The following is a 16,350-nucleotide window of genomic DNA, read 5'->3' as shown; positions in this document are numbered from 1 at the left end:
CAGTGTTGTGTTTTTCAGTGGGTTGGGGGCGTTCAAAAACAAACTATAACGAAAGCCATTTTGAGCAAGAGATGATGCATTACCTTTTCTCCTTATTTTGTCTTCCCCTCTGTCAACCAATGTCAACAATTTGCCGGAACAAAAACAAGTTTTATTTGTTTTATCTCAACTTGCAAAAGAGTATATAACTTTCAAAAAGTTTTTGTTTCCCTATTTTTCCCTTTATGTTCGGTAGTTAAAAATACCCCCTCCCCCCTTAAAACGTAGAATATGAAATCTATTTTCAAAATTTTTACCAGGGTACCCCTCTTCCCCTCCCCGACTCCCTAAAATTTTGGATATTCTGTACTCCCTGCATCACTCCCTGAAACCTATCTTCCTCCAAGGTCAATCAAACCAAAAAAAACTGCAAGAACATTAGGGGAAAAAAAACATGGCTTTATGTATCAGAAAAAGACACACACAAAGTGAAAAAAAATCCCTTAAAAAATGGTTTTTGCCTTAAATGTGTAATCATTGCGTTTTTCCCTACTGATAAAATCTTTTATCGCTTTAAGTGAAGCTTTTAATGTTACTGGACAAGGAGAAAAATTCTTCTGCTTTACTAATAAAAACAGAATTTCTTTTACCGAAAGCTACGTTGATTTTCTCTTCCCACGAGTAATATGTCCAACAACTGAATTTTTGCACCTGCAAACAAAAGGAATCTTAGGGGGAGTGTCTGTGGTCACTGAGAACAAACTTCCTGACATTACTTTTCTAGAAAAAGATTTCATTGCTATTGAAAACTACAAACTGCCACACAGAAAGTTAGTTTGGTCAGGGTTTGCCTTTGTTTTACCATTGATCGAGGAACAAAAAGAGGGAAATAATTGAAAGTTTATTTAAAAAAAAAAACTGATAAAAATAAACTAAGATTGATTAAAATAAACAACTTTTTTCAACACGTGTTAATATACATGTCTTCTGGGACTTCATGATTCTGATAACATTAAGCAAATGATGACATTAACCATGATCACATTACGCAGCGTCTACTGTATAATATAATCCAGTATAATTTGATCTAAAACCAATATGATTAGCTTGACTATTGTGTCCGTATTTAGCTTGCTATCATCCAAACTAATTGCTTTCTGTAACAAATGTAAAGGTATATCATATGTTTTAATTTCTATAAAAAGCTCACTTCATTTTATGCTAATATTTGATCTGCTGTTTATGAAAGTTAAAATAATTTAATTTTCTTAATATTTGAATCGATTATTGCAGAAAGGGCATAAGACACATTTTTTCAAAATTGAGTTACCTGTGGTTTTCCCATGCTTGTATGTAGAGACATCAACTAGTGTAGCCAAGAAGTCAATTCTTGTACAACAAAGCACTTTATTTAGGGGTCACATTTTTTATTTAGTGCCGAGAGGGCGTAAGTCCCAGACTCATGCTCTTTCTGCACTAAACACGAAGTTAGAAATAGTAAGATGCAATGGCAAGATCATAGATGAACTAGACATTTTGGCGTAATTAGGTTAAAGCGAATAACTCCTTTGATCTAACAGAATTTTGGTAATGGTAGGTTCGTTGTTTGGGGGGGGGAGGGTTCGAAATTACGGAATCCGAATGAAATTCACTAATTTCTCAGAGGTTTTATTAACATCACTCTAGGAACTGCGAAAAAACTGTATGCTTTCAGTGAGAAGTACACTAGTCAAAATAAGGACTAGAAATAACACTGAAGAAATTTAACAAGATTGCTGTTGACTTTCCTCTGAGAGGACATTCGTTTATTCTTTGCGACCGGGATCTTGGGACAGTAAAGCGAATTTTCAACAGATGTGACAGATTATAACCATGTGAAATCCAATCTCTTAAAAGTGAAATCCTGAAATTACATCACACAGGGTTGCCACGCACCGGGAAAACCGGGAAAACCTGGAATTGTCAGGGAAAATGAAAATGGCCGAAAATCAGGGAAATGTCAGGGAAAATGAAAAATTGCATATTTCCGATCGTTCTTAGCGCGGCCTGCGGTCTATGACGTCAAAAAAAAAAAAACTTTCTGCCTTGTTTTTTTCGCCGCCATTCCCTTCCCATTCGTCGTTTTGTCATTCCCCTCTTTCTTCTTCCGCCTGCAGTTCTTTTTATCAACAACTCTGCCATTGGCACGTGCGCCATAGCAGTCGGCGTGCACCATAGCAGTCAGCGGCGGACATGCGCAGAAGGTACTTCTTTTCTTCCTCGTTTGAGCGGGCTCTGTTTAAGCGCTGCTTGTTTACGTCAGCAGTTCTGAAGTTGTTATGATGCATAGCACGTTGTTTTGTCTGGGAGTGCCGACTGAAGTTTTTAATGAGCTGCAATCATCTTTTCATATTTTATATTATTTCTTTAAATTAATTAATGAAATCGTATTATTCTAAACAATTTTGTTCTGTAAATTTAGTTCATGAGACAATTTTAAACTTAGAAAGTTTCTTTTTTACAGAAGTATCGCTAATCTTTTAGTATTTTGGTAGTGATCTTTTAAGACTTCCAATGCGCTTCTTTCTTTCTAAATAAAAGTAATCCGATTAAAAAAAAATCTGCACATCAGAGAAGTTTCTGATCAATGCTCAAACTTTAACTTTATGACAGGGTGCCCACAGGAGTGATTATGGCGCAAGGTGCGCCATCAAATTTTTTTTTTTTGGGGGGGGGGGGGATTTTTTAATTATTTATTTTACTTTATTTTTATTCAAATTTTTTACTCATATTATTTTACTTTATTATTTTCATCTGTGTGTGTGTATTTTATTGGGGAGCGAGCACACTTTTTTTTCAAAACAATAATAATTAAAAATAAATAAATAGGTAAAAAAAATAAAAAAAGAGGCTTAAAAATAAAAAAAGCGCTAAGGCGTTCAGAAATATTGGGGGGGGGGGTTGTGCTATTGAACTTGGGGGGGGGAGCACCCCTGTTTTATGAGTAACAAACAGGGGAAATATGTGAAGCTAAAAGGTGCATGATTTTTTTACAGGCCAAAGTCTAAAAGTGCTTTGAGTTCAATGGATTGGAGGTGTAGAAAGCAATAATTGAAAAAGTTTAGGTTTCATAAGTTTTAGTTCAGATTATTTTAGCAATTAACTTTATTTTTGTGATACAGATGTCACAATTGCTAATTCTGCAGTTCTTTCACTTGATGTAAGGCAGTGGCTCCTCGCTATTGAAACTTAGATATGCTACATTTACATTAATTGTTTATTACAGTGATTTGCTTCACTTGTGTTAGTACATTAGGATTGTTCAAAAATACACTTAAAAAAATGTTTCTCCTAGAAAACAGGACACCACTCAATGTCTTTAGACTTGTGGATAGTAAAATACTGGAGGAATTTTAACTTCCTATTCCAACTGAAAGAGGATGCTCGACCCCCTCCCTCAAACTTCATAAGTATGAGGAGGGGGTTAAAAAAATTCATTGAACTGAAAAAACAATGTTACATACTATAATCTACACGAGTTATATGCATATTCATTGCAATAAAATAATTACTTACATAAAAAAAACAGCTGGGGAAATTAAATGTTTCTAAATTTGACTTTTTCTATGCTAGAGCTAATTTTAAATGGAGGGGTCATTGAGCACCCTCTTAAAATTTGAGCTAGAAGCTAAAACTTTTACAGCACAATACTATTAGTAAGTCATAAAAAAAATAAGGGGTGTCTTGGACTCGAGCCGAGAGAGAAAAAAAATTGAACCACCCTTAGTACATATTTTTGATTATTTCAGCTTGAGTAAATTAAATTTGGTAGCCATTGTTTGTAAAGTTTGAAAATGAGGTAAGTTTTATCAAAATTTGAGATGTATATATTAATGTTGCAAAATGAAGGTGGAGATTGATAACCTGGAATTTTTCTCAAAACCACCTGGAAAACCTGGAAATGTCAGGGAATTTCATTCTTGAACTTCCGTGGCAACCCTGATCACAATTCACTGTCAAATCTGTTGAAAACACTGCAATCTCTAACTGCTTAAACAGGTGCCCTTCATTTTTTAAGAGAACTTTCCTCCCAAATGAGATTTTGGAAAAAGATTCTACTGGTCGACAAATGTTTTCAATTATCAACATTCATGATGCTTAAATATTCGATAGAGCATCAAAGGAACGGTTTCAGGCTATCTTTTTTATAGATAGTTTTCAAGAGAATATTGCAAAGTAAGGCTTGTTGGCTGAACTACATTTGCAAATATTGAGTATAAAGGGAAATTTTTCATGTTGTTGGAAGAAATAACAAATATCAGGATGATTATTCAGTGTAATTTTGAACATAGTCATACTAATATGTACATCGAACTTAGTACACAAAACTAGACATGAAAAGGATAGAAAAAAATATTTCGGTAGAGGATGTATTTGGTGAATATAAATATGAATCTAGTTTGATACACATGTAAAACCTTTGCTTTTTATCTCAATTTGTTAGTTTTTGTATCTTTTAAATTTTTTTTTACACCAAAGTTTATTATTTCACTAAAAGAAGACGAAAGAAAGAGGAAAATACACAATGCATTTTCTTAAGATAATGAATTTATGAATACGGACTTCACTAATTATTTTTGTCACTTTGTTATATTATTTTTTATTATCATAAATCAGTTTGAAACAAATCTGTTTCACTTGATTTACATTTTCATTCCTGTAAACTAGCCTTTCAGAATGTTTATTGCAGAAAGGGCATGAATCTAAATTAAAAATAATTCTTTAATTAAGTTCAGTGATGAAATGAAACGTAAAATAAGGTAAGGTAATGATCCTACTTGTGGCTAGATTAGTCATAAAATTTTCGTAGAATTTAGTTAATTTCTGAATGAAATAATCACTTTTTATTGATTCCTGAAAAGTTGCATTAGTTGGACTTAAGCCCTTTCTGAAATAATTGATTCATTTGCAGTAAAATTGAAAAAGTATTTTTTCTTATAATTAGGCTATCCTTGGAGGTCCCTTGATGGCTTATGAGCAGTATGATCATAAATTTTTCAAGCAATTTCGCTCACAATGTGGCTTGGAGGCAGCTATTTACTTTGCTAGCAATTCTAATTGGCAGGCCATTGCAACTTTGTTTACTTACAATGGAGCAGAAACTCTTCCTCACAGATTGCCTATTCTAAGTTTTTTCCCTGAAACAACAAATCCTTCAGATTACCAAACATTACTTCCTCTCTTTAAGTAAGATATTTTATTATTCACTTAAGAGCAAAACTTATGATATGTCAAAAATAGTTTCTATTGTATTTAAATAACTCCCTTTTACACATTCTCCTTCTAGTAAATTTGTTAATGTTTGAAGAATTTTGAAGAACTCTGAAAATTTGTTTTCTTTTGCTTTTCATTTTATAAGCAAGAGTTCCTATATTGCTTTTATAAGTTGGATTTACTCTAGCACTACAGCAGAAAGTGTGCCCATCAATTTTAAACTGTGCTTGAAACTTCTTATATTTCTATCATATCAGTAAATTTTAATTACTTCAAATTATACTTGTTCACTTAATTCACAAGATAAATAAAATTAATTACAATTAATTGCCTTTATATCCCACATTGGTCTCTTTGGCTATGACACAGCGGAACTCTTGGCTAAGGAAGGTGTGACTGAAGATTTGGTGTCGAGAACTTTGACCTTCTCAAAAATTTGTTTTAAACTTTGAACCAAGAGCTATGGAAGACACCTCTGACTCACTCCTGGTATAATAGGCAGGCCCCAGGGGGTGTCCTTTCCATCAAGGTGGATATAGTTGTCCAAACAACAATCAGTAGGCTTGCTAGTGGGCACATCAAGTACCTTTCATTTCATTTTGGTGAGAAAAAATTTTTTTGAGACCTGTACTAAACGTAGATTAGTGCAGGCATCTCCAGATCATCTGTTATATTGTGCTGGACTTAATAGAGAGGATATCTATTCCAGTCCCTGGTGTACGATTTCTTGAAGACTCTTGGGCTCATGGACCTGGTCTAACCTGTGACTAGACAGGAGGAATAAGTCAACAACAACAACAACAATTGATTGCGCATAAAAATGTGAAATTCACACTAATTGCATCAGTTGAAAGTTTTTTTTTTTTTTTGCAAATTGCGATTAGACGATAAATATGCTATTATGTGTAATACTTTTAAGCATTTTACGATATCATTATCATTAATGTAATTAATATTTTTGACAAAGTATGTACAATCAAAGAATTGAAACTAATAAAAATATTCCAAGAATAAGATAGTATCACATTCAATAAAAGGATGTAACCAAGCAGAAAATGGCTTACAATTCACTTTATATGAGGACCAGAGGTATTATCTACAAAAACATAACCTTGGCTATGCTGGAAAGTTTACACAATTAAATTCAAACTCTGTTTTCTCTTAATTGACGTTTTACATGATTTTGGTGAATGAATTTTAAAATAATTTTTATAGTTCTAGTACAAGTATGAAGATTTTTCATTTTTATCAAATAATATCTGTACCTTAAAATTTCTTTTAGTGAGCATGAGTCAAGTTTTTATTCATGGGAGGAAGAGGAAATAAGAGAACCAGATTGGTGTGAAATAAAATTTCAAAAGTATGTATTTTTTATTTTTCCATATCCAGGACAGACTATTTTTGTGTGTTTGATTGTTTTCCTTTTAGTGATATCAGGGCGTTTATAGTTTATGTTAAGGAAAGTTTATTTTCTTTAAAATTCTCATAACCCAAAGTAGCATGCAAGTTCATATTGATGCTCTTGCCATGTTACAGTTTAGTTTTGAAAAAAAGAAAAAAATCTGTAGTACTGCTTTTAGTGAGATCTCTAAGTCCCTGAAAGTCCCTTTTCTTGTCAGATTGACCCCTAAATTCCTTTTTACTTCCTTTTACAAAAAAGAAAGTATTGTATTCACAAAAAAATTTTACTCAAAAATCAGCCTTAATTTCCATTTCCCCCCCCCCCCCCCCCCGGAATGAATGTTGGATTTTTCCGAAATATCCATTTTGACGACCCCGGAGTTAATTACAATGAATTTTCTTGTGACGTCCGTATGTACGTATGTATGTGTGTGTGTATCTCGCGTTACTCAAAAGCAGTATGTCCTAGATAGTTGAAATATGGTATGTAGACTCCTAGTGGGGCCTAGTTGTGCACCTTCCCTTTTGGCTGCATTCAGATGTTCCTAAGGGGGTCTTTTGCCTTTTTTGGGGGGGAAATCATTGTTAATTTCGATGTAAACTGAAGTGGTGTTATAATTTGTCGGACACTTTTTGATATATCGCCAGTCTTTTGGTCACCAAGTTTTGTCACCAACTTAAGGACAAATTTGGCGATTTTTTTTTTTCTTAATCTTAAATTTGGTTTCAATTTGGCCAATGTTGGCGATATTCAGAGAGTAAACAATTGAATCACATTAAAATTGCCAATAGTGGGGAGATGAACTTAAATTGGAGTAAAAGGAAGTCATGTGATGCACACATCAGCTCGTTTTTTTTTCTGTGTGGGAAAATTTTCAGGATTTTCAATTTATTTGATTACCAGGCATTTAAAACTTTCTATATTTGCATTTCATTCATTAATTTGCTCTATAAAATTTTAAAACATTGGAAATTTCATAACACCAAATGCATAGATTTATTGGTCAGTATTTGTATCTCAATCAAAATAATAATCTATGTTTACAATGTATTTTTGCAAAAAAATATTTGAAGTACTCAAAACTTGTTTTAGTCTTCTTTTTGGAAACCCACTCCAGATTTGGTAGTAAATTTTCTTTTATTGTGTCATTTCTCAAAATTGTAAGATGAATATTTTCAATAATACCCTTAAAACTAGGGGAAGCAGTTCACTTTAAAAATCAGTCCCAAAGTTACTAGAACCAAACTCATCAATAAGCTTAGAAACAGAAGTAACCATCAAAATATCAGTTCTTTTAACTTTATAAAAAAATATTTTCTGTTTTGAAAGAGAGCAGCTGCCCCCTCTGAATACACCTCTCTTGAGAACAACATTTAGCAGCATTTCAACGTGATATCCTATTACTTAAATTTTTAGAATTATAGATTGAAAAAGAAAGTATCAGCAGACTTTTAAAATGGGTTTTATTGTTGGCTTTGCATGTGTGTTTGTAGAGGTTAAAAAAGTCAGGTTTTTCTAGTATACTGGAAGGATCAACTATTCAATACTGACTATAATACATGTATTTAATCTTTGTGCACTGTAGTGTTTTCAAACCTCCTCTTTCTTGATATGTTTTGTGACATTTAACCCATATTAAATACAATTAGCAGTTTTGAATTTCTTCAACTTGTCAACCAAATGAGTTAAAAATTATGTATTTCTTTCATTTTGTGTTAATAATAATAGAATAATTTTCTGATATTTTTTAGAAATGCTGCCATTCCCACTGCCGTAGATGATTTTGTTGAAAGCTTTTATGAAAAATATGACAATCTTATTAAGTACAGGTGTGTAAAATCCTGAAATTTCCAATTCAGAATCTCAGGAATGTTTTTTGTTTGTTTGTTCTTTTAAACAACATTCCATTTAGTTTATGAGCAATTTCTGACATCAAAGATTCGATGAAAACACATACAAATGTTCGTTGTTCTAATTATTAATCTTATTCTAATTACGCTCTACTCAGTAATTTTTGCACAAAGCCCTAAAAAATGGAAATTGAGTCGCTCAAGACCAGAAAAACTTTTTACATAGTTAGATATGTTGATTAAACATTTTCTATGTTTTTTGCAAAAAAATACATGAAATCTACTGCCATTGATTCAGTATGCATACTTTTTTTGAAACGGATGAAAATAAAAACTACTATAAAAACATTTGAGGCAATGAAAAGCAAAGGGATGTAACTGCCAAAATTTAAAATTTGAAGATAATTAGTACAAATGGTACAACAAGAGAACCATTCCTCTGTTTTGGGGCAAGAAGTAGTACTAGTAACCTTGGTGTTGCTATTTAGCATGATTTAGGAAAAAAAACATGAAAGCCCTATCTAGGATCTGAACTTTAGACATGTTAAACTCAAAACTTTAAAGCATCCACTTACATCCCTTTTTTTCTTACTGCCTCGTATTAAAGTTGAAAATGTTATTGACAAATTGCTTTTTTTAGGTATGCCTTTGTAAAACTTAAGTCCTTGGACTCCAACCACATCCTTATTTTTAAAAACAATTTGCAATAAATTTATACTAAATGATATCTAGGAAAATTGATAAAATTTTCATTGAATGAAATGTTATGGATCTGTAATCTACAACTTGGAAATTGACTCTTGCTATTAAAAGGAAAAAAATCTATTAAATTAACATCTAATTCATACTCTCCAAAAAAGGGAGAGAAGGTAGTTTTTTTGGGACAGAAGTATTTCCAGAACAGGAAATTTTGCAGTTTGCTTTGGTGATACTTGTTGAATTTGTTGAACCTGATTTGCTTTTTTTCTTTTTAAAATTCTCTCCAGAAAAACTGCTATATTTTGCCAAACTATAACACAATAAAGCTGCAATATTTGCTTTGATGTGTCACAATAAATTTATCTAACCCTTTACATTTGCTTGCATTTTTTAAAACCAATTGGGGCAGAATAATGTTAGTCTTATATATTTATCAGCATTCTCTTTTTGCCTTTCTTGTTGTCGTTTTTTAAAAATCTTTGGCAGCAAATAACTTTTATGAAGTAAAAGAAGTGTTGTACTCGCACACCAAAAATTTCTTACACAAATTTCAATCTTAAATTTCCAGTATAATTATTTCTGAATGGGTTTTTAATTATTTTATGATGTTTACATACATTTGTTCAGATACAGGTACAAAACTGAAGTATCTATTTTGGCCATCGCTGAATTGATTTTGACGTTGATTTTTCATAGAGTCTGTGTATGTATCTCACATAGCTCAAAAATGGTTAGTTGTAAAAGTTATAAATTTCTTGCATAGGACCTGTTTAATGTCTACTTGTTCAATAGATTTTTATGTAAGTTTAGAGAAAATAATGCTTAGATTCAAAAAAAGATATTCAATTTTTAGGAGTTGGAACATTTAGCAGCGCCCTTCCTGGGTGCAGTTGGATGTTCCAACACTGCTTTCCCCCCCCCCCTCCCCACCTTTTTTTTGTGACTAATCATGGTCAATTTCAAGTCATTTAATTTATAAAGATATTTTTTCTTCATGCTAAGAATGCTCAATCCATCTATAGCCGAGTGAATGTTTCATTTTCTTTGGAAATTGTTGTAATATACAGTAGGCGCTACTTAATGTGATCACAGTTAACGTTATCATTCGCTTAATGTTATATCAAAATCATGGAGTCCCAGAACTGCTGTGTATTATAGTGTGTTAAAAAAGTCTAACATTGTAATCAGTGTCTTCGTTTATTGTTATTGCTTTTTCATTAACTTTTAAATTTTTTCCACCTTTTATTTTTCAATCAAAAAATTACAATGATAGATCCTGGCAAGACTTTTCTGTCTGGCATTTTGTGGTTTACAATAGTAATGCAGACTTTTTCTAGTAATGAAATAACAAGAATTTCGTTTTCAGTGACCACAGACACCCCCTAAGATTCCTTTCATTTGCACATAAAAGAAATTCAGTCGCTAGACGTGTTTCATGCATGAATGTAGGACCTCCATTGTTGCAGGTGGTGGTCTCCTCCCACTTTGAGAGAATTAATGCAGCTCCCGGGAAAACAAGTTTCCTTTTTAATAGTAAAGTAGAAGCATTTTCTCCCTGTCCAGTTTCCTTAAAAACTTCACTCTAAAAGGTCAAACATTTAATCCATGGTGCAAAAGTGCAATGATCTGTCAAGGAAAAAATTTACATTTTAAAACACTTAGACAATTTACCGATGCTGAGTCAAAGAAATGCTGCAGTACTGCTAAAAATATTTCAACCATTACTTTGTAAGCTGCTAAAGAATTGTGATGAGATTGAAAACGAAGAGAAGCTAAATAAAAATTTAAACAACAAGTGAAACCATGCTGGAAAAGATAGAAAATCCAAATCGACTTTGAAACTGTGGTTTACAAATGTCAGGGAAAATGGTCATATTTTATTTCTCCTATTACTATGTAATTGAAAATTGCATAATTTAGCCTTAGCTTTTTATGATTCAGATATTTCCACTCTGTTAGTTTAGTAATTTATAATTTAAAACTGCCTTCAGTTAAGTCATTTTAATTATAATTTGAGGTTGCAAAAATAAATGCTTCTTAATTGGAAAAAAAATCATTTTTTTTTTGTGTCTCCTGGATTCTTTTCTGTTATTGTTATTAGTAGGTTGTTGTTATCAAACTATATTTGTCCCAAAGTGATTACATTAAGCAGCACCTACTGTAATACATACTTCCTATTACCTTTTGTTCTTGGGACTGTAAATGCATTGTGAACTGATCAGTTATAAATGGGCATTGGAGGGGGGGGGGAGGCTTGAAAAAATGGGCATGAGAGTTACTACTGTACAAAACCTTTCCATTCTCATGTATGTTCATTTGGTAAATCATTACTATGTGTTAAGCATTACTTGTAGTCACAAAAAAAAAAGGAATAAAGCCCTCAGCTTTAATTAGCTAGTTACTTTGTGTTTAACAAGTAATTTAGCATTATTCAGTTGAAATGATTTAAGTATATCTTTAAATGCATTTTGTTAAAAAATATTATAATTTCTTCTTGTTGGTACAAATGTAGTTCCTCTAATATGTTTTGAATTTACTGTTATCCTATTATTGCCTTGTTTCTCAACCTGATAGTCACAACTTCTTTTTGGGTCAAGTTCAGGAATAGGTACTGACCCATGAAGTAACAATTGTATACAAAATATTCTTTTATTAAAACATAATACTTTAACTGTACTCAAGTGTTATAAAGGTCAGTAGTATCTTGTAAAGATGTCTTTATAAAAGAAACCTGTAGCTAGCTAAGCAATAAGAAATAAGAAATCACTTGAATAGGAGTCATTCTCAAATGATGTCACACTTGAGCATGGGCTGGTTTTGGTGAAGTCAATATAGGAAAGAGAGGTTTTGAAGTGCAACTTTTGGAGCACAAATAGGGGTCTGAGGCAAAATTTTTGTAATATAGGTCTCAAAAATGCAGTTTTAGGGTATATTTGGTCACCTATGAACCTCTGGATCCACGCTTGACTTTGGGGGGGGGGGTCAGGTTTGTGAAATAGTAGCAGTTTGTAAAATGAGCGAGAGAGGGGTAACGTGAAGTGTAACAACACACATTTTGATTAAAATGAAAACATTATGCTTTTAGTATGCTTTTTTTCTAGCACTAAGTTTCTTATAGTGGAACATGTGAAAAGGGGAGCGGTTGTGTTAAGTTGAAGTGTGGCACTTTGTGGTTGATAGGAGGGAGTCAAATGTATCAGAAAAAAAAAATTGACATCATTTGTAGAAAGTCCCCTAGCTAAGTTGTAGAAATAGCTAATTGTTTGAAATAATTAATCATAATTGAATTGCTTTTTGTTAAAAGAACATAAGTGAACACTGTTCGTAAGTTGACTTATGCCCTTTCAACAAAAACTGATTCAATTATTATTATTACAAAAGGATTAGCTTTGCTTTCCACTTACTAATTTTTTTTATACAAGGTTTGTTATTGCAAATGTATGTTAAGTTAATTATTTGTAAGTAATGTAAAACTTTGATAAATGTTAAATTAATGTATTTTAGCAAGGTTACTGAACAACTTCTTTTTTATGTTTTTGGCTTTTAAAGAAACTATGTACTTTTATTTATTAGTTGCATTTTGTACACTTTTCGTTTGCAAATATTTTTCTTCAAAATACAAAATTATTTAAGCATTTTTTATGCATTTAATACTTGTATGCTCTTTTTTTTAAATGAATTTTATTTGAAGAATTCCAAAGTTTTTTTTTTTTTTTTAATACATGTTTTAAAAAAATTTCAGAGAATTTCTATTGACAAGTGAAGTAGTTACAGAGTGGTATATTCTGAGATCCAAGGAAATTGAAGAAAAAACTTCTTTGATTGATAATGCTTTAGAATTGGTAAAGCTTGGAGTACAGAGAAATATTCAGGTTTGTTAAGCTTAAAACTTGGACATAATTGTATATTACTTTTTAATTTATTCTTTGTAGTATTTTTTGAATTATTCATGTAATATATTTTGATTATATGTATTTGTTTATTTTTTCTGCCAAATTTTGCTCTACTGCCATTTCACATTTCTTCAATATCTAGGGTCTAGAAAAGTTACAAGATGATTTGTTGACTTTAGAAGTTTTGATTTATGAGTGCTCTATCAGTGATATTTGTTTGCCCGAATATGAAGAGTTACCTGCCTTTGAAAGAATTAAGCTCATGATGTCAACAGTAAGCTTTATTTTTGGCCAATTGGTTCAGTATTTGTTCTTTATTTTGGTGTTCTCTGCAACAAATATGTGTTTCAGTGATCAAAGTTGTGTATGAAATTCCATTTTTTTCTTTGCATGCTACTTTTCATTTTGCAGTTTTTTATATGGTATAGCACTTCAGCGGTAACCCTTTGACTACATCACTGCTCTGTAGTCTACATTGGAGGAATTCCTCCCACAATGTAGCTGAAGGAAAATTAAAGACTGAAATAATATCCATTGTTTTGCAACAGCCACAAAGAATTCCTTAATGTTTTAAGGGCCATTATGGGACTAATATGTAATCTAAGCTCAAGTTCATTTTATAAATTATTGAATCCAAATAATGTATAAATTTTCATGTTATTGAGGTATCAGAATTTTAATGTTGTAATAAAAAAATTATTGTTTAAAAATATGATGCATTTTTAAAATTTATTTATATTTATTAATAATTTTTTAAATTATTTATTTTGTGTGTTATTATTTTTGTTTATTGTTAATGTTTTCATTTATCTTTGTTTTATTTATTTATTATTATTATTTTTATTTATTTATTTATTTTTTAAACCATCACAAACTACAATATTCTACTTCAGAGCTCATGGGCCTCAAAGGGTTATATCATAATCAGTGAAAATATAACTGGGCAATTCCACAAGTAACTGACTGTCATTCACAGAGCAGAACAATAAGTATTTTGAAACATAATATTAATTTTTAAAAATATATTTTCTCCTCACTTATTGTACTTTTTAAACTGAATTTCAGGGCATAGTTGAATTTCCAAAATACATATAGGGTGATTTTAGAAAAATTGTTAAAAGCATGGTAACTGACTGACATGAATGCAGCCTGTGTGAAAAGTAATACTGATGCAATAAGAGATTTTTCCTGAAGTAAAAGGAATTTTTATTAAATTCGAATCAGGATCAAATAACAATGATTAAACTTTCGGCCTATGGCATTTGAGTTAGAAAATATTGCTACAATAAAGAGCTACTGAAATTATAACAGCTTGGTAACTGACTGACATTTCTGAAATTTTTTGAATATATTAATGCAGATGTTCAAAATTAAGCAGCAAAACAAATAAATTAATTTACATAAAAGGTAAGCAATGAAAATGCATTTGTTAGGTTTAATACATTGGACCCGGTTAATTGAATCAGCAGTTAGTTGAATCAACGGCTTTAATGAATCAATTTACCAAACAGAACAAAATCCAGCTTTATTGAATCAGCCTCTGTATGGAATCAAAACTGTTTAGAACAAATGTGATTCATATAATCGGCGACCACTGTGTTGCTAAAATAAAAATTTGCAGTATTTGCAAGTTGGTAACTCACTGACATATTGGCAACTGACTGATATTACAAACAACACAACAAAAAATATCTATTTAAAAAAAAAAAAATCTCCTAGTTTATTGATTTGTTCAAGCTAAATTTTACTTGAATTTTTAAAATGCATTTTAGATGATTTTTAAAAAAGATGTTAAAAGCATGGTAACTGACTGACATAAATGCAACCTTCGGGAAAAGTCATATAAATTCAATAAAAGATTCTCCTCTGAAAGCAAAAGGAATTATTCATAAGTTTAAACTAGGATCAAGGAAAAATGAATATCTTCTATCACATGGCATTTGATTTCAAAAATATTACTAAAATAACAAAGTTAAAGTGATTAGAATTGTTTTGTGAACTAACTGACTGACATTTCTAAATTTCCAATACATCCTAACATAAAAAGTTCAAAATGGGGTTGTTTCCAAAATTTTAAATGTATTTTTTCCTGAAAGAGCATGCTTAAAAACATAGGATCTGACCATTTTTTGATAAATTTGTTTACGTTCAATATTTTTTGAAAATTACTTAAATCAGAGCACTTTTATTGTTTACGGCTTCTGCCGATGACATCACAAACGATGAAATGCCATTCAGTGCTGCCATTCACAGTGCAAAATATTTAATTTGCGTCTTTACTCACGTGCATTGGCAACGATGTAGTTGATAGCAAGCGTAGAGTGCAATTTTAATTCGCTGCTTGATTATCATAATGTGGAAACGTAGTAGAAAGATGCGGCAAAGTGCATCATTTGCGACGTCATCAAGACCACGCCTTGTTTGAAAAATCAGACATTTAAAAAATTAATTTAAAAAAACTGTTGAGAAAATGAAAGTATTTTCTGGGTCCATGTTTTTTTTTTTTTTTTGCTCATTCTATCCATTTCAATGACTAAAAGTAATACTTTTGACTGAAGGAAACCACCTCATTACGCTGTAAAGCATACAAATAAGTGTACGCAAAAGCAGCGCTTTCTTTGCCATTAGGGCTAGACCAGTAGACCCTCAGCCTATGAGGGCCCCCAAAATAATAAACCATAAGAAAATTACTACAAAATATAATTTTAATATGCTAATTATGACGTTTAAAAGCAAGGGTGATACAAAACGTACATAAAAATTTATTTTTAACATCAAATAACAATTTTATGCTACCTAGTTTTTTTTTTTTTTTTTTCAAGTAGTTTACACCCTCAGTGTACCCTAGCTGTAGTACCTGAAATCATAGGCGTCGGAGCCGGGGGAGCTGGGGGAGCTTGAGCTCCCCCTGGAATATTTCAGACCGGCTCAGCTCCCCCGGAAATATTCTCGCATAGGAGCTTTCTGTAGTACATTGTTTACCTCCAACCTGATTTCAAAAATGTGATCTGCTTTTCTAAGAATTTCCACCTAATAAGCAACAAAAGCAGGGGACAGAGGGAGTGGTCAGTGCACTTGAGTCCACCTTCACCCTTTTTCTCACTTACACACCTCTTGATTCCCGGAAGAAAAATAAAAGAATTTTAGACAAGCTATCCTACCGGCAGCGGAAAAGAGGGCTTTGCCCCGCGGCCTGCAAAAATCAGTACCAGTACCGATAGGGGTTTGCTCCCTACCTTGAGCTCGTGTTTCCGGAGCGGCATCGCAGTTTAGT

At 31.9% G+C, this 16,350-nt stretch overlaps 1 protein-coding gene across 1 annotated transcript in view; it reads left to right on the top strand.

The window, feature by feature from the left end:
* The window catches only part of LOC129224800 (NBAS subunit of NRZ tethering complex-like), a 148,290-nt gene that overhangs the window by 32,160 nt on the left and 99,780 nt on the right, over nt 1-16,350 (top strand). The window contains exons 12-16 of the mRNA XM_054859349.1: nt 4,964-5,205; nt 6,515-6,592; nt 8,386-8,463; nt 12,926-13,055; nt 13,219-13,350. Coding sequence (XP_054715324.1) covers nt 4,964-5,205; nt 6,515-6,592; nt 8,386-8,463; nt 12,926-13,055; nt 13,219-13,350 — 660 coding nt within the window. The remainder of the gene's footprint in view (nt 1-4,963; nt 5,206-6,514; nt 6,593-8,385; nt 8,464-12,925; nt 13,056-13,218; nt 13,351-16,350) is intronic.

The sequence above is a fragment of the Uloborus diversus genome, chromosome 6 (assembly GCF_026930045.1).
Source record: "Uloborus diversus isolate 005 chromosome 6, Udiv.v.3.1, whole genome shotgun sequence".
Lineage (NCBI taxonomy): Eukaryota > Metazoa > Arthropoda > Arachnida > Araneae > Uloboridae > Uloborus > Uloborus diversus.
Note: the sequence above shows the minus strand (reverse complement) of the source record. Positions and strands in the feature narration are given on the sequence as shown.